At 42.1% G+C, this 22,857-nt stretch overlaps 1 protein-coding gene across 1 annotated transcript in view; it reads right to left on the minus strand.

Moving 5' to 3' along the window:
• The window catches only part of zfyve26 (zinc finger, FYVE domain containing 26), a gene marked incomplete at its 5' end in the record, with an annotated part of 92,656 nt that overhangs the window by 25,784 nt on the left and 44,015 nt on the right, over window positions 1-22,857 (minus strand). Inside the window, 8 exons of the mRNA XM_084310655.1 lie at window positions 1,963-2,110; window positions 5,534-5,754; window positions 8,474-8,595; window positions 9,882-9,910; window positions 14,273-14,409; window positions 15,266-15,435; window positions 16,945-17,046; window positions 18,928-19,180. Coding sequence (XP_084166781.1) covers window positions 1,963-2,110; window positions 5,534-5,754; window positions 8,474-8,595; window positions 9,882-9,910; window positions 14,273-14,409; window positions 15,266-15,435; window positions 16,945-17,046; window positions 18,928-19,180 — 1,182 coding nt within the window. The remainder of the gene's footprint in view (window positions 1-1,962; window positions 2,111-5,533; window positions 5,755-8,473; window positions 8,596-9,881; window positions 9,911-14,272; window positions 14,410-15,265; window positions 15,436-16,944; window positions 17,047-18,927; window positions 19,181-22,857) is intronic.

A 22,857-nucleotide genomic window follows, 5' to 3' on the forward strand; every position in this document is an offset into this window, starting at 1 on the left:
CCAAAGACGCAACAAATCCAAGGGATGACATGCAAAAGTGACAACACTTATTTCCAGCATGGTCCCCGATGTTCTAACCAAAGGACATATACAAATAACATATAAAACAACACATAAAGCAAAAGTCCAATACAACAAATCCATATTCTACATATCTAAAAACAAGTCAATAACATCGTGACCAAATACCATAAAATAGCGCATTTCTTATACCATCATTAAAACAACAATCCAAGTATGACCTGACAGCTATCCGGCCACTTTACCCCCAGAGATATGAGCGAACCTGACCTTTAAATATTCCTCTAGATCCTGACAATGTTATCCTGAGTGGAAGGCTGTTCCACATTGAGATCCCGGTGTAGAAAAATTAGCTCTGAGCCATAGACTTGAGCACCTTACAAGAGCGAACACTGGCCCTGGTATTGTGTCCATGCCTATGGACCATATTGATCTGATACTTCAGATAGCTTGGGCCTTGGGGCTGTACCATTTACCATGTTGAACATGTGGTTCAGTTTAATCTGTTCAACCCTGAGGTGCACTGGTATGAATTCGGCACCAGGTTGGGTTCCTGTGGTCACTCAGTCCTCCAAATCTACCCCACGATGCAAAGAATTTAACACATCCCCTTTTTCTGTTAGCTAGAGTTAGCACTAACATTAGCTACCAAAAGGTACAGCTAATGTCGGCTACCAAATGTTGCAGCTAACACTAGTTACTGTTAATCAAAGACCATATTTGATAAACACAAACTACCGTAGCACTGCAGTAGCTGTAACATCTGGTAGCCAACATGTAGCAGCTCTAATGTTTGGTGAAAAATGTTGGCGCCAATGCTCGCTAAGAGCCAAAGAGGATGCTAGACACTTTACATTGTGGGATAGATTGACAATTTTTTAATGGCTTCAGAGACGGCCATACTTAACAGTTCTCCATTATGTCATACCGTTGTGACAACGAATTAAAAATGTGTAGTTCGATTCATGAATTTAAGAATATGTTCAAATATAAGGTGATACATAAATATAAAACTATTATAATGCTAATTATATTTGATTATAATATAACTGTATATTACAACTGTGACAAAAATAATTTGTATACATTTTGTATATTATTACTGTATATAACTGTACACTATAACTATGAAACTTCCGTAACCTTTTGTTTTTGTACAATTATTTTCTGAATGTTTTTTTTTATAATGAAATGTAAAAAGGGTAGGCAATTAAAGCCTCGGCTTCAGCCTACACCTTTTCGGCCGTTTTCTTTCTTTTCTTATAAATGTCCTACTACTGTACATACCGGTATGCATGTATGTACTCATTGCTTTGTAAAAGAAGACAGAGGCATTTTCCCACCGGTTAATAGACTCAACACCGGTGTTAACGGTTAAACCAGACATTTTACAAGGGATGTGCATTTAACTGCATGGGGGTAAAAAATGAAAAGAAACGAACATACCCGCTAAACCTTTATTACAGCTGGGCAGGCAGCACTAGTTAGCTAACGTTAGTTTGAACACGGATCATTGCAGTAAAGATACCTGCTGAAATCTACAGACCAGAGTCCCTCTGCTCAATCTTGCCATGTAACATTAAGTTAAACAGTGGACTCCAAATCTTTTACCAACAAAACTAGCTATAGAAGGGGGGGGGGGGTTGTCCTGAGACAGAGAGCCAGCTGTGCTTGAGAGCATAGATATTTGGGTTAAGATTACAATATTCAAATATGTACTAGTCATTGTAGAGGTATTCTTTTTTTCCCTTCTCAAAACAACCCAGTGCAGCTTTAAGAATTCAGATGAAAACAGACGGCATAGAAAATGAATTATTTTTGGCGGCCAAAGCACCTTACAGTGACACCCAAGTGCGTACATGCCTTAGCACTGGTGACGGCAGTGGGGAATTGAACCCCTAACCCTGGCAGTGTTACTAGCACCAGGCTCTAGTGTCTCACCTCCACAGCCAGCTGGTAGTGCTCGGCCTCCAGCAGCTGGTTACGGAGACGCGTCACCGCTGCGTTCTCCAGGATGTCGTCCAGAGACGGGACGTACTTGTAGTTGGCCGCCACTAGAATCTTGAGCACGTCCACTTTGCTGATGTAGCTGTGGGCCGAGAAGACAAGACTAGCATCAATAGAATCCTTAAAGGTGCCGTAAGTGGTATTATTTTTGTTAAAATACGTGTTAAAAGTCACAGAATTTTGTGAGCGTCTAGCGCAGGGGTGGCCAACCAGTCAGAGACTAAGAGCCACAAAAAAATGACTGTGGTACCACAAAGAGCCACACCATATACCAGCGTTTCTCAACCTTTTTTTTCAGTCACGGCACCCTTCATGTGTTTATAGGTCTCACCCTCTGGCCTCTGAAGTTGCTAATGTCTTTTTTATTTGGGCCTCACAGGGTTAAAAGTACCCTGTGAGACCCACGGTTGCAAAATTACAAAATCACTTTTAGCCATTTAAAAAAATAATGTTTATTTAAAAAATGTTAAAGGGGAACTATTTTACTATTTCTTTCACTATTTGGGCACTTTTACACAATTCCTGTGAGTCTATGGAACACCTAGGTTTTTTTTTTTTTAAATGCATTGTTTTGTATTTCTAATCAAGTACTAAAAACCGAATTTTTCTACCTCAAGCCGTTTTGAGGCTGGGCTCCAACCACTGTGTGGCCTGGTGCCAACTGCCACATCAACTGCCACATTATTATGCAGCTGAGAAATCTCTGACATCACAGATATGCACATTTTCAGATGACTCAGTTCAGTGAGGGTGAATATTGTGAGAGGAGAATTGGAAGAATTCGCCAATATGAGAATTAGAGACATATATCCTATTAATATAAGTCCACATAGCTAAGAAACAATGGTAAACACTGAAAAAAGCCATTTATAAGATAGTTCCCCTTTAAGCACATGTATAGTCAATTGGTCCTGTTGTTCAGCCTCACAATGCTATTTGATAGTAAATGTGTTTATATGTCCCACCCTCTGGCCTCTGAAGTTGCTAATTTCTTTTTAATTTGGGCCTCACAGGGTTAACCTCTAAAGCCCGAGATATACAGTAAAAGTGTATATTTTCAGCTTTATGTTTGTTTACCAATTATTTTAACTGTTATTAGTGAAATATAAGATTATAGAAATCTCAGGGCATTGAGTCGGAAACCGGCGCATATTGACAGGAGGAAGTGGCACAGCCAAAAGTGAGTGTAGTCTTTTGAAGGAAGAGACTCAGGGCTTTCAAATTTCGAAAAACTACCCTACCCAGCTCACACCAGCCCCTGTCAATCATCTGACTTCTGGATTTACTTTTTAATTTCTCTTATTTTTTGGGATTATCTCCCACAAACCTGAACGTTATTGCCATAAAACAGAACGCAGTTAGTTTCTCTACCTTTCTGTGAACGTCTTGCAAAAAACGGTGTTGCAATATGATGAAGAATGGTGGAGAAATTTACATTATAAAAAAGATGGCAGAATTCAGTACTGTATCTACAAAACCTTCTGTTTAATCATCTTCCCTTTATTCATTTGCTTAGATTTTTCAGGTCTGGTCAATTTTAGCATGGTGTTATTTACAGTCAAAGATATATATTTTTTTTAAATAGAATTGATATTCTCCTTTGGTTCATTACAATTTACTCAAGCCTAGTAACAGACACACTATTTCTGACACTGATCCATATATGTCCCTAGATTCAGATACCAAGAACATGCAAATGGACCATTTCAAAAAAAATTGTAAATGTTTATTCTACGTCCTTATGGAATGAGTGACATAAAAAAAAAAAAGTAAAAATAAAAAAAAAAGTATACATTTTTTTTTTTTTTTGGATGGAAGAGCCGCACATTGACGGGCAAAGAGCCGCATGCGGCTCGCGAGCCGCGGGTTGGCCACCCCTGGTCTAGCGGGTCGGGCTGAATTTTCCATATAAATGACCGAATTAAGGGCGGCTAAGTGGCGCAGTGGGCAAGGCGCTCGCCACTAACGCAGGAGATGCTGGTTTCGAGCCCAGCTCTCGGCATTGCTACCAGCTTGGCTGGTCGTTCATACTAACACAATTGGCAGTGTTAGGGGTGGGAAGCTGGTGGGTGGGGATCGGACGTTGTGGACAGCGACTCCTACAGGTCGGTTGGTGCCTCCCACGTGCTACTCCTCGCCACTGAGAGATCGCACTGTGCAGGTGAAAAGATGCGACGGATGCCTCCTCGTGTACCGGAGGGGACACGTTATGCAAGGCTTGGTCCACATTGCAGCAGATCAGTGGGAGGCATGGCCTAACAGCGTTCGAGACAGGGGAGGGTAGAATTGGATAAAACACAAAATTGGAATGGGAGAAAAATAGAAAATGGGAGAAAAAGTAGCTGTTGCTGTTCGAACGCCACCTCACTCGACCGAATCCGTGCCTTGGTTCTCGAGTTAGACTCCCGACCCTCCAGAACAAAATGATTGGTCAGCGTTGTAGCCAATGAGTGTAGCTTTCCAATGATACCCCACGTGGGGAGGTGCGGATAATGGATCTAGGTGAAAGTTGATGAGCGAAAACCAGAAGTGAAAAACATTTAGAATGAATGGCCGTGGACGAGGAAATGGAATTCTGGAGAGCTTTTTTTGTTGGCGCACGGTTTACCCGGATCTCTCTCAAAGAGCCATTTCTGAACGGATCTTTATCAAATTTGGACCTGTACTACATAAGACTTCAGGCTATGGATCCGCTGCGTTTTCCAGCTTATACCTATTTTTTCTTTCTTTCTTTTTAACTCAAGTTCAGACCTCTGTTACTCTATTTCATTAGCACCCAAAGTTATTTCCGTTTTTTGCATTAGTAACTTCAGAATGTTCTCTTTCAAAAGAGACCAGGCTCATGCATGTGCTATAAGTTTAAAGTATAAAGATAAGCGTTGCAAAAAAAAGTATGCAGACCTCAAGTTCAAGTAAAAAATTGCCACTTTTCTGCCCGCCTGTTAAATAGCTCTACATTATATATCATCACTGATATAGAGTGGTTGGTCAGTAACATGGGTCTCCCAGTCCCTCTGCTCTGCAGTAAACACAAAATAAATGTTCTGGTATCCCGTTCCCATTTTATCCAATCAGGAGAGAAAACCCTAGATACTTTTGCTTATTTCAAGAAATCTTGCCAAGCGAGATTGGCTTACTGCACTGGTAGATTATTTCACTGGTTTCAATGACACTTAGCTTAAAACTAGTTTTAATTTCTTATTTTTGTCAGACCATTTTCAGACCAGGGGTTCTCTCTCCTGATTGGATACAGGATACCAGAAAATGTATTTCCTGTTTACTGCAGAGTGGAGGGACTGGGAGACCCACGTTACTGACCAGAGACTCTATATCAGTGATGGCTGTCGGAGTGTAGAGCTATTATTTTAACATGTAGACCACTTATTTGAACAAACACAATAATAAACCTTTAAAGCTGCAATAACTATTCCCTGAGAGAGGGAGGACAAGGCAGAGAGAGAGATGCATATACTAAGTGACTAAGCTTAAAGATGTGCCCTCGCACCTGTCGCACAAGGCGAGGTCCTGGTTCCGGCCGACCTTGACGAACATCAGCTTGGCGCTGAACAGCAGCTGGCGCATGACATCGGTGAGGAGGCGGGCGTCCACCTCCGGATTGGTCAGCTTGCGGGACAGGGAGCGGCAGTGACCAATGAGCTGGTGGCCACAGGCCGTTTGGTCACTGTGCAGGGACAAGATGGCCACACAGAGGGACGCGCTGGGTGCCTGGGAGTCATAACAAACATCGTCCATCAGCCTAGTGATGTCTAGTGTAGTAATTGGGTGAACTATGTCAAACCCTGCCCCCTTTTCTTGATCCTCCAATCACAACTGTCGTTTCCCACGGTCTGAGGGAACATAATCCTATTACATATCTGTAGATACTATATTTATATCTGTACATATCCCTTACCTACTCGTACTAGTTACACTGCTGGCCAGTATGATTACTACCACTATGTATCACTGTACATATTCATATTACAAATCTGTACATACATCTGATTAGCACTATACCCAGTAGTACTAATTTATATATATTATACCCAGTTTAATCACCTGTACATTGTATATTACTATGACACTGTATGATGACAATACATTTGAATCTAATCTAAAGATTGGAGGATAAAGAAAAGAGGGCAGGTTTTGAGGTAAATTCAAGCTTATTGTAGTGATGTACGGTATTCTTTGAGTTAATTCAAATGCAGGAAAACCTACTAGTTACTCAACAGGATTAGCTTTCTTTACAAGGTGAACACAAATGATTGTTACTCATCATTTAGCTCCACACTCCTTTTAGGTGGTTTCAACTTCACAGCATAAAACAAACGTTATTCACACCAATAAAATCAAACCGACTGGGTCTGATGTTACAGCCATAGAGGTTCCGTTCTGGTAGGATGTTATTGGGGAAGAGTTGTAGCGCCAAAATAATATTTGGTATTTTTTAATAGATCAACTTGAGCGGTATTTATCCGACTTATACAATAGCTATTTATCTTGGCCAAGTTTTGATATTAGCCACGTACACAACAAACGCAACAAGGAGGAAACTATAGTACATGCTGTTCCATAGCAACACACAAAGCATTCCAATTAGGGATGTCCGATATTATCTGCCGATATTGGCATTAAAATGTAATATCGGAGATTATCGGTATCGGTTTTCAAAACAAATATATATATATTTTTTTACATTTATTTAACCTTTATTTACCCAGGCAAGCAAGTAAGAACAAATTCTTATTTTATTTATTGTAAAAAGTATGCATAATGTTGTGTTTTTGGGGGGAGAAACCCAGCATACCAGTATCGGTTGGAATCGGTATCGGAAATTAAGAGTTGGACGATATCGGTATATCGGATATCGGTAAAAAAGCCAATATCGAACATCCCTAATTCCAATAGAACTGTCAATAATAAGGAAAGGCGGAAATCTAAATGTATTAACCCTCCTGAATCAGAAGGTGTTCCTGGTGGCTCACCAAGCTAAGGCACATACGTCGTGGGTTTGAATCTGACCCCTGACCTTTGCTGCATGTCATCCTCCTCTCATCCTCTAATTAAGCAGAAATGCCTTCAAAATATCTTAAAGCAGATTTGCAATAACTGTGATGCATCTATGCATGCAGGCCCCTCCCACTGCCACTCCCCTTTTTGGGCCAATTGGCAGGAACAGTTAATCAGCCATCCTGTAGGTCATGACCAACCTTTCCACAAAATCTTGTGCAAATCTTTGAATCCACTTGGAAGTTACGCGCCTTTTTTGCGATAAGCCACTCCTATTGCCCTTACTTTTAGCCAATTGGCATGAAAACACACACACACACACACACACACACACACACACACACACACATACTCTCTTGAACTCCATGCAAAATCTTAGCCTCCTAGGATGAAAACTGTGGCAGATAAGAGTGGGGAATTTTGCGGACTGACCAACTGACTGGTCGCAGCTAAAGAAAAGAAAAAAAGGAGGCAGCGGAAAAGGGGGCGGGCTCTACTTGATACATACCTGCTCATAGTAAAAAGGGGGCGGGCTCTACTTGATCCATACCTGCTCATAGTAAAAAGGGGGCGGGCTCTACTTTATCCAGACCTGCTCATAGTAAAAAGGGGGCGGGCTCTACTTGATCCAGACCTGCTCATAGTAAAAAAGGGGGCGGGCTCTACTTGATCCAGACCTGCTCATAGTAAAAAAGGGGGCGGGCTCTACTTGAGCCAGACCTGCTCATAGTAAAAAGGGGGCGGGCTCTACTTGATCCAGACCTGCTTATAGTAAAAAGTGGGCGGGCTCTACTTGATCCAGACCTGCTCATAGTAAAAAGGGGGCGGGCTCTACTTGATCCAGACCTGCTCATAGTAAAAAGGGGGCGGGCTCTACTTGATCCAGACCTGCTCATAGTAAAAAAGGGGGCGGGCTCTACTTGATCCAGACCTGCTCATAGTAAAAAAGGGGGCGGGCTCTACTTGAGCCAGACCTGCTCATAGTAAAAAGGGGGCGGGCTCTACTTGATCCAGACCTGCTCATAGTAAAAAGGGGGCGGGCTCTACTTGATCCAGACCTGCTCATAGTAAAAAGGGGCGGGCTCTACTTGATCCAGACCTGCTCATAGTAAAAAGGGGGCGGGCTCTAATGATCCAGACCTGCTCATAGTAAAAAGGGGGCAGGCTCTACTTGATCCAGACCTGCTCATAGTAAAAAGGGGGCGGGCTCTAATGATCCAGACCTGCTCATAGTAAAAAGGGGGCAGGCTCTACTTGATCCAGACCTGCTCATAGTAAAAAGGGGGCGGGCTCTACTTGATCCAGACCTGCTCATAGTAAAAAGGGGGCGGGCTCTACTTGATCCAGACCTGCTCATAGTAAAAAGGGGGCGGGCTCTACTTAAGCCAGACCTGCTCATAGTAAAAAGGGGGCGGGCTCTAATGATCCAGACCTGCTCATAGTAAAACTCGCTCCGCAGCTGCTGGTTCTCTGCAGGCTTGGTGCTCAGCTGGATCTTTCGTTCAAACACCTCAGGCAGGTGGAGCTCCTCTGGTGCCATGGGGCTGCCAGCCGCTGAGGGAGGGAGAGAGAGGAGCCGAGTCACAGGGACGTCAAGAAGCCTGCTGCCAGGCCCACACTGTTTAACCCCTTCACTACCACACTACAGGGGGTTAACCTTTCACTACCACACTACAGAGGGTTAACCTTTCACTACCACACTACAGAGGGTTAACCCTTTCACTGCCGCACGACAGCAGGTTAACCCTTTTCACTGCCGCACAACCAAACGGTTAACCCTTTCACTGCGACAATACACAGAAGGTTAACCCTTTCACTGCCACATGACAGCCGGTTAACCCTTTCACTGCCACACGACAGAAGGTTAACCCTTTACTATCACACAACCGACGGTCGCAACCGACGGTCGCCGTCGGGTCGGTTGTGTGATAGTAAAGGGTTAACCTTCTGTCGTGTGGCAGTGAAAGGGTTAACCTTTCACTACCACACTACAGAGGGTTAACCTTTCCCTACCACATTACAGAAGGTTAACCTTTCACTACCACACTACAGAGGGTTAACCGTTCACTACCACACTACAGAAGGTTAACCCTTTCACTACAGAAGGTTAACCTTTCACTACCACACTAGAAGGTTAACCTTTCACTACCACACTACAGAGGGTTAACCGTTCACTACCACACTACAGAAGGTTAACAGTGGTAGTGAAAGGTCAACCGTCTGTAGTGTGGTAGTGAACCTTCTGTAGTGCGGTAGTGAAAGGGTTAACCTTCTGTAGTGTGGTAGTCAGTGAAAGGGTTAACCTTCTATATAGTGTGGGAGTGAAATGGTTAACCTGCTGTAGTGTGGTCATGAAAGGGTTAACCTTCTGTAATGTGAAAGGGTTAACCTTCTGTAATGTGAAAGGGTTAACCTTCTGTAATGTGGTAGTGAAAGGGTTAACCTTCTGTAGTGTAGTAGTGAAAGGGTTAACCTTATGTAGTGTGGTAGTGAAAGTGTTAACCCTTTGTAGTGTGGTAGTGAAAGGGTTAACCATCTGTAGTGTGGTAGTGAAAGGTTAACCTTCTGTAGTGTGGTAGTGAAAGGGTAAACCGTCTAGTGTGGTTGTGAAAGGGTTAATACATTCAACATGATTTAAACATATTTTAATCTTATATTAATCTTAAATCTTATATTTTCAGAACACAAGAGGGGGAAAGTTTTTTTCACTTCTTCCAATTCAACTGAACTCGTTACAAGAACGATATCTTTAAATCGAGCAGGTCACTTCTTCCTTTCTTTCTATGGGTTAGAAGATCATTTAGCTTGATTTGAGGAAATCCTCACGGTGGTACAATTACCTTCAGCTTGCTCCAGCTCATCATCAGAACTGCGTTTGGAAACAAAAACAAAAACAATGACCGATTATAACATGCAACTTGTAATTTGGTGGAGGCTATTTATCCAAGGCATCTCACCATACATAACATTACATCATATTTTATCTATTTATTTATAAAGGATTTGCACTACTGTACCTCTTCTACCTCTTAGCATTTTGTAAATTCTTTGTTTTATATATTGTATATTTTGTAGGGATGCTCGATATTGGCTTTTTTACCAATACACCGATATTGTCCAACTCTTAATTTCCGATACAGATATCAACCGCTATATGCAGGGTGTCCCCCCCCCCCCCCCAAAAAAACTGAATAATTTCAGGTAATTAACATTACATATGTCTTGTTGTGGAATTAACATAACATTATGCATACTTTTGACAATAAATAAAATCAGAATTTGTTCTTACTTGCTTACCGTAATTCCTCTAATAGTAACCCCGGCTTGTATTTGTTTCAACTGTAGCGGATACCAGGCTTGTATTAGGAGGAGGCATGTATAAGAGAGAGGCCTATATTTCTAATTTTCAAACCGATCATAATGAATAAATCAACATTTTGTGTCAGTTTGAACCCAGTAAAATGTACTGGGTTCATTTATTGAAACCAAGTACTGTATGAAATACGGTAGTAAACAGTGCAATTACAGGTGGTCAAAAAAAGTTAAATAAAGTAAAATAGTGCAATCACAATACTGGTATAATAATAATAATAATAACTTCGTTTTATACAATTCTGAGGTAGGCTTACTCTCTTGGTAAACATTAACACCATACCATTATATGGTATTTACTGCACAGCCAGGCCAGCATATAACAACAATAACAAAATATACCCGGCTTGTATTAGGAGGCCGGCTTATAATTGCTTAGCTCAACAGCGCACCCGGTCATTAATAGAGACCCGGTTTTTAATTGAATACCGGTTACTATTAGAGGAATTACGGTATATATATATATTTTTTTAAACCGATACCGATATTTTCCGATATCACATTTTAATGACAATATCGGCCGATAATATCGGTAGGCCGATAATATCGGACATCCCTAATCTTTTGTATAGTGTTTGGTCTTTATTCTTTTGCTTTTTACTGTATGAAGCGCAATTCCAAGAGGCTCATGTAGAACCAAGCATTTCACTATAATGTGCATAATGTGTGACAAATAAAACAAAACAAACAATTTGGCAAAACGGTTCAGCTGGTCAACAGCCGATGAGGTGAACATTCGACAACACAAACCGCTTTCGACCTGGGTAATGTTATCGTTGTGTACAGTATGTTTGTTAAGTACAGTATGTTCTTCTTGCTAAGTGGCATTATCTGCTAAGTGCAAATTAAGTTGTCCCAATTTCTCAGAATGTCTGCCTGCTCTCTGGGTGTCGCCAGGTGATTCTGAGAATGGAGTGTTCCCTGGGAGTGAGCACACATTACAGAGTACACATTACATTACTACACATTACCCACTTGTGCTCCAAAGCTTCCCTTTGACATTTGAGGAATATAGACATACAGTACATATTTCGACATATTTCACTGCAATGTACATGATGTACGTTTGTATGTGACAAATATACTAACATCACCCGGTTTGGGAATGGTTCACCTTCACATTCAATGAATGTTGAAACACATACACATTTTCACTAGGGCTGGGCAATGAATCAAATATTATTTTCAATTATGATTTTTGGCTTCCAACGATTATGAAAACAAGATAATCAACTTTTAACCAGGTGATGTTTCTGAACCAGATACTGTTTTTTAAAGCCTGGTCATGTTTTTAAGCCAGATCATGTTTTTAAGCCAAGTCAAAGCTTTGAGTCAGATCACGTTTTTAAGCCAAATCACACCTTTGAGTCAGGTCATGTTTTTAAGACAAGTCAAACCTTAGTTACTATACCTTTATACCTCTGTACATATCTCACTATCTCTGCTAATCTATTTTACAGCTTGCAATATCAGGATTATCTTTATGCCTCAATCCCCAGGACTCACACTGAGTTTGGGAAGAGGGCTTTCATGTACTCTGCTCCCTCTACTTGGAACGGACTTCAAAAAACTCTGAAGCTACAGGCCCTTGTTATCTTGCCTGATTTTAAAGTTCATGTCACAGACTTTGCAACGTCTGAACTGGGAGTTTTCAAATGCACTGATACATAATGCTGATGCTACATGTTACATAATGTTAAGGATATGGTCGTGCTTGCTCAATTTCTTTCTTTGATCCTTTTGTCGGTCTGTGTTTTGTCCTGTATGTTGTATCTTGGTTTATTATTTTTATTGCTGCCATTTTGGTTAGGTCTTGCTCATAAAAGAGATCAAGTCAAGTCAAGTCAAGTCAAGTCAAGTCAAGAGTTTTATTTGTCACGGCATACAAGTATGCAATGAAATAAATAAATGCTCATAAAAGAGATCCTTCATATCAAGCATTTTACCTGGTTAAATAAAGGTTTAAATTTTTTTTTTTTTAGTCAGATCATGTTTTTAAACCAGGTCATGTTTTTAAGCCAGGTCATGTTTTTAATAAGACAAGTCAAACCTTAGTTACTGTACCTTTATACCTCTGTACATATATATATATTTTTTTTATCCACTTTTTCTCCCCATTTTCTATTTTTCTCCCATCCCAATTTCGTAGTATCCAATTCTTCCCTCCCCTGTCTTGAACGTTGCTAGACCATGCCTCCCACTGGTCGGCTGTAGTGAGGACAGAAGCCTTGCATCACGTGTCCCCTCCGGTACACGAGGAGGCAGCCTGTCGCATCTTTTCACCGCAGCAGCTTGAACTCTCAGTGGCGAGGAGTAACGCGTGGGAGGCTCACGCTGCGCCCGCTACTTCCTGCTTCCGCCGCACCGGCGTCACCAAACCGACCTGTAGGAGTCGCTGTCCACAACGTCCAATCCCCACCCACCGGCTTTCCCACCCTCTAACACTTGCCAATTGTGTTAGTATGAACGACCGGCCAGCGGGTAGCAACGCCGAGAGCTGGGCTCGAACCCAGCGTCTCCTGCGTTAGTGGCGAGTGCCTTGCCCACTGCGCCAATCAGCCGCCCACCTCTGTACATATCTCACTATCTCTGCTAATCTATTTTACAGCTTGCAATATCAGGATTATCTTTATGCCTCAATCCCCAGGACTCGCACTGAGTTTGGGAAGAGGGCTTTCATGTACTCTGCTCCCTCTACTTGGAACGGACTTTTAAGGTTTTTAAGCCACGTCATGTTTTTAAGCCAGGTCATGTTTTTAAGTCAGGTCATGTTTTTAAGTCAGGTCATGTTTTTAAGCCAGGTCATGTTTTTAAGCCAAGTCATGTTTTTAAGCCAGGTCATGTTTTTAAGTCAGGTCATGTTTTTAAGTCCGGTCATGTTTTTAAGCCAGGTCATGTTTTTAAGCCAAGTCATGTTTTTAAGCCAAGTCATGTTTTTAAGCCAGGTCATGTTTTTAAGCCAGGTCATGTTTTTAAGCCAGGTCATGTTTTTAAGCCAGGTCATGTTTTTAAATCAGGTCATGTTTTTAAGCCAAGTCATGTTTTTAAATCAGGTCATGTTTTTAAGCCAAGTCATGTTTTTAAGCCAGGTCATGTTTTTAAATCAGGTCATGTTTTTAAACCAGGTCATGTTTTTAAGCCAGGTCATGTTTTTAAGCCAGGTCATGTTTTTAAGCCACATCATATTTTTAAGCCATGTCATGTTTTAAGCCAAGTCATGTTTTTAAGCCAAGTCATGTTTTTAAGCCAAGTCACACATTTGAGAGTCAGGTCATGTTTTTGTTTTTCAGTTGAATTATATTTAAAAAAAAAAATAATATTCTATTTAGTTCAATAGATGCATGTTTTCCAAAACCAGGGAATAATCATGTTAAATAATCATGACCTCAATGTTGCCCAAAATAATAGTGATTGCGATTTTTGCCATAATCGTAAACAGCCCTAATTTTCACTTTGTTACTTTGTAAATAAATGCTTTTTTGCATTTAAACAGCTTTTATATACAGTATATATATATATATATAGTGCGCAGGCTAGTTTTCTTCTTACACTGGACAATTATACCTTTGTTAGGCCTTTAATGAGCCGTGACGTGCGAACCCTTCCTACACACACACACACACACACACACACACACACACACACACACACACACACACACACACACACACACACACACACACACACACACACACACACACACACACACACACACACACACACACACACACACACACACACACACACACACACACACACACACACACACACACACACACACACACACACACACACACACACACACACACACACACACGTGTGTGAGCGAGTGAGGTATGAAATCATAAATGTGTCTTACTCCAGGTGAAAATAAGCGTAACACTGGTCACACACTCTAACTTCCTCGCCTGGACAGCCCTCTACAGCCATCTTCCTCTCAGAGCAGGCATGGCAGACCAGGCGGCCACATCTACGGCAGTGATGCCGCCTGTTGAACTGGAGGAGGAGAGGAGGAGAGGAGTCACTTACTTAATTAAGCAACATGTTATTTTTAATGGGATTTCCGGTTCATCACCAAGTATAGTGAATGGGAACAGGTATTACGTATGACGTATATCGTGCCCAGTTAGGGTACCTTGTATGTATACTGCACCTGTGAATACTGTATACTTTACTTACTCATAGTATATATTAAGATTCTAAGTGTTATTGACCATATGTATTGTAACGTATAATATAACTGATGGGGCACACAGACCCTCATCTGCACCTTTGATCACTGCCTACTTATTCATATGCTAATATTCAGAGTTAATTATATTGTTTACACTGCTTATTTGTATCTTTACTATAATTGTATCGCCTATATTTTTGTCTTTCTACCATTACCCTGCCCATACCTGTACCTCCCCTCCCCCATGTTGCTATGACGCCTGAATTTCCCCCAAGGGGATCAATAAAGGGATATCTTATGTGATGTGAGGCTGATTTGAACTCCTGTGTGATCATGTGACACAGCCCGTGAGGCTGATTTGAACTCCTGTGTGATCATGTGACACAGCCCGTGAGGCTGATTTGAACTCCTGTGTGATCATGTGACACAGCCCGTGAGGCTGATTTGAACTCCTGTGTGATCATGTGACACAGCCCGTGAGGCTGATTTGAACTCCTGTGTGATGTGATCGAGGACACGGTACGTGATGTAGTCTGCTGAGCCATCAGGACTTCCTGGAAAACCCTTTTTTTTTTATTTATCATTATTAGTATTATTTTAAAGGCCCACTCTGCAATCCCAATGTGAACGAAAGGACACTAAAGCCCCGGGTTTCCTGGCCCTGCTGTAGCGCCTCACCATGGTGAACCTCTCCCGCAGGCAGACCATGCAGACGTGCTGCTGCGTGTCGGGGACCCAGTCCTTGCGGCCGGGGGGGTTCTCCGGAGGCTGGAACTGGCAGGACGACCGGGGCCTTCGTGAGCTCCTCTCCGTGCTCCCGGAGGACGGGGTGTGTATGGGCGTGCTGCCTGCCGGAGCCCCCAAAGGGGGGAAACAGACGGGGTGTGAATGGGCGTGCTGCCTGCCGGAGCCCCCCAGGGGGGAAATCAATGACAGCGGTAGAACAATTACACGGATAACATACTAAAATATAACCGGCAGCCATGCTGGAGATCATGTGGTCACATGGATGTAGACCATACACCCATATCCTGGTCTTGTGAAAAGATAAAAGGATACTGGGATAAGATATGGCGGAGTTTAAGAAAAAATAATAGGATACGAGATACCCAAAACATGTAAGATACTTTACTTGAAAAATTTGACACAAGACCTAATACGAAAAGAGGAGGAATATCTTATTAAAGTGGTGTTATCTGCCAGTACAAAAGCTGTTACGAGACTGTGGTAGAAAGTGGAATCTCCGACAGAGGAGTGGTGGGTGAGCACTGTGGAAGAGATATTAGTAATGGAAAAACACACACATTAACTGAGATTGCAAGAGAGAGTTTGAAAAATGGGAAATGTGGACTGACTACAGAACACAGGAAGACCATCACCACTGGACAATAAGGACATTGATATAAGGACAATAAACTAATGTTTGATAATAAACTAATGTTGTGCCCCAACTGTAAATGTAGAAAGATTTTTTTTTAAAGATACTAAAATAATGAGGTTTTGTAATATTGGTCAAAAGTAAACAGTTCGAATTTTTTGTCTACGTATATGTGTTTTCCTTCACTCTAAACAGCATGAATATTGAGAACAAGGTTCTCTTTTTGTTTTACCGCCCCGTCTACGAGGACGTAAGGGAAGTACTTTTAGTAAAATGTCCTCCGTTTATGTCGATTTTCTTGAGCAGGATGAATATGAACAACGTGAGTTGTGCTTCAGGAAGGGACCTTCTTTTGGAGCAGATTTTACTCGTCAAGCTTGGGAGAGAAGCCACAATACTTTGTTTAAGACCGAGCTGTAATCTGTATTCATGTAATCCATATTTAGATAATGAAATGTAACGTGTGATGTAATGTCTTATAAACCCATGAGGGTCGGGCACTTTGTGTGCATGACACGAAAATAAAATCATGAATCAAAATCTAAATGTTAAGTGTAAGTTTGTTTATTTATTTTTTACCCAGGGACAGTGCACATTAATGAACATCTTCAGTTTCCACATCAATGTAAATGTGCCAGATTTGTAGCTAATGAGCTAGTTTCCATCTGTAGTCCCTGCCTACCATGCATGTCTTTAAGGTGTGGGAGGAAACTGGAGTACCCAGAGGAAACCCACGCGAACACAGGGAGAACATGCAAACTCCACACAGAAAGGCCCCCTGCTGGGGTTCGAACCCAGGACCTTCTTACTGTGAGGCAGCAGTGCTAACCACTGTGCCACGTGCCTCCCAAATCAATCAAAATCTAAATATTAAAATGGTCAAATGGTCAGGAGAAGCGAACTATTGTGTCCCTAGCGTTCTGTGGGAAGCAGCTGTGAACGTCCACTGAACGGAGGGGTGTGAACGCTCCCTGCTCACCTGTGGAGGCTGTGGGGGACTCCACCCTGCTGGGGGACGAGGGACAGCTGTCCTGAGCCGGACAACTACTCAGGAAGGAATCCTGCAGGCTGATGATCGAGTCTGGAAGACGGAGGAGATCAGAGGTCATACCATACAATAGTCAAAGTCATGTTTATTGTAATTTTTCTATGGGACATGGGAGCACGAAATACAGTACTCGGGTCTCGGTTATAGCCATTAAATACTAAAATAACTAAATTCTAAAATAAATACCGATCCTCGTGATAAACATGCAAACTGATTCAATACAAAAGAACGAATCGTTCAAATAAAAACTAGTCTAATTCAATAAAACTGATTTAATTCAATAAAACTAATTTAATTCACTGATTGGAGAGAGAAGTGTCATACAGTAAGGTGCCATAAAGTTGGAGGGTGCAGAGGCACGGCAGTGATGATAATCACAATAGAGGCCTTTCGTGGAATGTCTCTGGAATGCCCATTTTCCCTCCACGTTGGAAGAGACAATGGCGGATATGTGCAAAAACAACAATTGATGTGTATATATTATACACATATAAATTGGTGTCTTATTACTGGATCATGTAAACAACAGTGGAACAATAATATATCATGCTTTTCTAACGTTGTAACAACAGTGGAACAATAATATCATGCTTTTCTAACGTTTTATCTACTCTACCACTGCACAGAAATTAATCTTTTCCTTTTGAAAGTGGTAACCTATGGTTCGAGGCGGCCATGTTGGAAGAAAGACGAAGACACAAACATTCAGCGCAAGGCCTCTGTTTAATATCTAAGGTCTCGGCCTCGAGTCCACTTTTCTGTCTTGGCCTAATTTCACTTGGACTTGTCTTGGTCAAAACGCTAATCCAAGAGACCCAATTACATCCACACGCGGTGATGTCAGTAGTCATAGTAGCCCTTACAATGTGGTGACACAAGTGTGTGTGTCTAGCCTTTATCTTATTTTCATACCAGCGCTCGTTTCCCTATGCTTTTTCTTTTGTTGTTGTTGTTCTTAGCTCTATTTTATTAAAAAAAATTCTAAAATGTTCTTATGTACCTTAGTTGCTATTGCATGTACATATATGTGTTTTATTACATGTATATATACATACATACCAACTATTCTCCTGTTTTATTCTCCACCCATCGATCATCCATAGCAACACTATATTATCACCGACATCCAAGTTGGGGGATCCCCCTTTGAGTGGCCCATCTGAGGTCTCTCTCCTCCCCTGTGTGGTGCTCATTTCCTATTGCTAGGTTTTTAGTGAGTTTTTCCTTATCTTCATTGGGGAATGTCTGGGAGTGTCGCATATTTGGATTTTATGGTGTTTTTTTTATTCTTGATTTATTGTGATGGGAGGCCTTACCTTGTGATTTCAGGCTTTACAAATAAATTTGATTTGATTAGATTTGGTCTGTGTCTATAGGGGTGGGAATCACCAGAGGCCTCGCGATACGATATTATCACGATACTTAAGTCACGATACGATAGTATCGCAAAAATATATTGCGATATGCTGAGTATTGCTATATTAATATTGCGATATATTGCGATTTATTACCTTTTTTCAACTTTGTCAACATGTTTTATCTAATAAAATAAAGTTTTCAGTCTGTTCATCTCACTTCAATAATTTTTATTGCAGCAAATGGGATTTTCTCAAGCAGACAGATGTCAACACTGTAATCTGTGTTGCATGTACCTGACAAACTGAACTGTTTGTATTACAGTCATATTGCAACTTAACTGAATGCACACATGTGCGGGTGTGTGGACTACTGTACTATTACAGGTATTGAAATGAACAATGCAACTTCCTTAATATACAAAAAAAAATACAAAAAAAAATAATAAAATATCGATACTTGGCGTCCTTGTATCGATACAGTATCGCCACGCAAAGTATCGCGATACTACTACGTATCGATATTTTCCCCCACACCACTAGTGTCTACGGTACTGACCGGATCGAGACTTCTCCCGGGGGGTGTAGGGGAAGTCCAGGGCCTTGCAGGCGTAACTGGACAGAAGCGTGTCGATGTCCTCGACGCCGAAGCCGGCCTCCTGGCCCGCCAGCAGCAGGCTCTGCAGGGTCCGCACGGCCACGTCCGCCCACTCCACCTTCAGGTTCATCAGCAGCTGCTCCAGCATCAGCAGGGGCTCCGACAGCAGGGGGAAGTAGTCCTGCCTGGACGCCGTGGGCAGAGTGAGCAGCACCTAGGGGGGGGGGGGGGGGGGGACGACGACACACAGCAGGGGGGGGATATGTTTGTTTGTTTATTTATTTTTTTATGGTAAATGGTGCATTTATATAGCAGCTTTTATCCAACGCGCTTTACAATTTGTTCCTCACATTTCACCCGTTCACTCGCACACCGATGGCAGAGGAGACCATGCAAGGTGCCAACCTGCTCACAGGGAGCAATTAGGGGTTAAGTGTCTCGCTCAAGGACACTTCGACAAGCTGCCTGGGAGGAGCGGGAATCGAACCGGGAGCCTCTGGATTACCAGACGACTGCTCTACCTCCTGAGCCACTCTCGCCCCCCCCAGGGACGGTGCACATTAATCCACATCTTCAGTTTCCACATCAATGTAAATGTGCCAGAGTTTAGCTAATGAGCTCGTTTTCATCTGTAGTCCCTCCTGCCTAACATTTACATTTAGTCATTTAGCTGACGCTTTTATCCAAAGCGACTTACAAGTTCTGTACGACAAGTCATCAGACATGCATGTCTTTATGGCGTGGGAGGAAACCAGAGTAGCAGAAACCCACACGAACACGGGGAGAACATGCAGACTCCAGACAGAAAGGCCCCCTGCTGGGGTTCAAACCCAGGACCTTCGTGCTGTGAGGCAGCAGTGCTCACCACTGTGCCACCGTGCCGGGAGAGCAGGGATGGGTCACTGCTACGTGATTCGGCAGGACAAGCCGATCTGGCATGGAGTGAATCAACCCCCCAAACAGATCGAGGTACAGAGTTTGCTCCACGTTAAGTTCATCATTAGTTTGGTCTTGAGTCCACTTTATGTTGTGTCTATTACATGTGTATATACTGTACATACATGCCAACTATTCGCCCGTTTTATTCTCCACCCATCAATCATCCATAGCAACACTATATTATCATCGACATCCAAGTAGGGGGATCCCCCTTTGAACAGCCCATCTGAGATTTCTCTCCTCCACATCGCCTGTGGTGCTTTTTCCCTATTGCTAGGTTTTTTGTGAGTTTTTCCTTATCTTCATTGGGGAATGTGTCGCATATTTGGATTTTATGGTGTTTTTTGTTCTTGATTTATTGTGATGTTTCTTCTTGACTTGTTTAAAGAAGACTTGTTCAGCCCATGGGGGCATTACCTAGTGATTTCGGGATTTAAAAAAAAATTATAATAATTGCCTACTCAACCTTTAACCTCATAGCGTGCCTGGCACGTAGACATGCCGTTTTGCCCTTGCGCGCCAGTCACGGCACTTTGCAAGTGTCTAGCGGCTCGGGGCTGCATTTTTCAGACTTCAGAACACACGGCGGTGGATGAGGAAATGGATTTTGGAAAGCTTTTCTTTTTGTCGTCGGTTTTACTCGGACGTCTCTCAAAGATCCATTTCTGAACGGATTTTTATCTAATTTGGACCTGTACTACATAAGACTTCAGGCTATGGAACCGCTGTGTTTCCCAGGTTATATCTCTATGCTGGAATATTGGAATATGGAATCTTGCAACCACTACAGAAAGATTTTAGTACACAAGTTCAAGTTCAACTCAAGTTCAGACCTCTGTTACTCTATTTCATTAGCACTGAAAGTGATTTCCCTTTTTTGCATTAGTAACTTCAGAATGTTATCTTTCAAAAGAGACCAGGCTCATGCATGTGCTATAAGGATAAAGTATAAAGCTAAGCTTTGCAAAAGAAGTATGCAGTCCTCAAGTTAAATTTATTTGAATAAAAATTGCCACTTTTCGACCTGCCTGTTAGAGGTTAAGGCGTGACTACAGTGCAAGACTTGAGTGGCTTTTGTTCTTGGCCCTACATGCATCATGATCACTCAGTCCAGGGTAACATGATGAGTCATGAAGCTAAACGGCAGCTGCAGACACCAAGAATCACAAACTACACGTAGCGATGCCATGTTGACAGACATTACTCATGTTGATAGACATGATTATGTGGCTCAGGAGGTAGAGCGGTCGTCTGGTAAACGGAATGTTCCCGGCAGTGGCGGATTTAGGCATGGGCAGCCGACCAGGGGGCGGAATCTTGCTGAGGGCGGCATGAGGAGGCAAATTATTATTAGAATTATTAGAATTTCTTTCCTGAAATGGGGGGGGGGGGGGGGGGTTCACACAGGGCAGCATATAAGCTAGGAACACCACTGGTTCCCGGTTCGGAAGTGTCCTTGAGCAATGCACGTAATCCTTAACTGCTCCCAATGAGCAGGTTGCCACTTCGCTTTGGTCGCTTCCGCCGTCGGTGTGTGAATGCGTGTGTGAATGTGTGAGTGAATGCGTGTGTGAATGCGTGTGTGAATGTGTGAGTGAATGCGTGTGTGAATGTGTGAGTGAATGTGTGAGTGAAAGTGTGTGTCAATGTGTGAGTGAAAGTGTGTGTGAAAGTGTGTGTGAATGTGTGTGTGAATGTGTGTGTGAATGTGTGTGTGAATGTGTGTGTGAATGTGTGAGTGAAAGTGTGTGTGAATGTGTGTGTGAATGTGTAAGTGAATGTGTGTGTGAATGTGTGTGTGAATGTGTGTGTGAATGTGTGTGTGAATGTGTGAGTGAAAGTGTGTGTGAGTGTGTGTGAATGTGTGTGTGAATGTGTGTGTGAATGTGTGTGTGAATGTGTGAGTTAAAGTGTGTGTGAATGTGTGTGTGAATGTGAGTGAAAGTGTGTGTGAATGTGTGTGAATGTGTGAGTGAAAGTGTGTGTGAATGTGTGAGTGAAAGTGTGTGTGAATGTGTGTGTGAAAGTGCGAGTTAAAGTGTGTGTGAATGTGTGAGTGAAAGTGTGTGTGAATGCGTGTGTGAATGTGTGAGTGAATGCGTGTGTGAAAGTGTGTGTGAATGTGTGAGTGAATGCGTGTGTGAAAAGTGTGTGTGAATGTGTGAGTGAAAGTGTGTGTGAATGTGTGTGTGAATGTGTGTGTGAATGTGTGAGTGAAAGTGTGTGTGAATGTGTGTGTGAATGTGTGAGTGAAAGTGTGTGTGAATGTGTGAGTGAAAGTGTGTGTGAATGTGTGTGTGAATGTGTGTGTGAATGTGTGAGTGAAAGTGTGTGTGAATGTGTGTGTGAATGTGTGAGTGAAAGTGTGTGTGAATGTGTGTGTGAATGTGTGTGTGTGTGAATGTGTGTGTGAATGTGTGAGTTAAAGTGTGTGTGAATGTGTGTGAATGTGTGTGTGAATGTGTGAGTGAATGAGTGTGTGAATGTGTGAGTTAAAGTGTGTGTGAATGTGTGTGTGAATGTGTGTGTGAATGTGTGAGTGAAAGTGTGGCGTAAATTAGTGCTTTGGATAAAAGCATGGTAAAAAAAAAATGGTAAGCATTTACCATTATTACATACTTAACGTCACGGTGACCAAATGCGTCCACATTTTTATAGGATTCTATCACATTTCCATAACAATAGCGAATATAACTTACCCTGCACCGTTTTCATTGAGGTTTCTTACAAATTAACGATGTTTTATTTGTCCTATATATGCGGATAACATTCAAATCTTTAATTGTACCATTATGTTCCCGTTTAGACAACAAACATAATGCTAATGATGCACTTTTGTTAAGATAATTGGGTGACCATTCTCGATCACTGTACTCAGGTCCCATTAATAGTTTAACGCTGTTCAGATCGCGTTTTCCTAATCTGGTGATGACCAGTGACCTGTGACCTGTG

The sequence above is a fragment of the Notolepis coatsorum genome (assembly GCF_963971535.1).
Source record: "Notolepis coatsorum genome assembly, chromosome: 3".
Lineage (NCBI taxonomy): Eukaryota > Metazoa > Chordata > Actinopteri > Aulopiformes > Paralepididae > Notolepis > Notolepis coatsorum.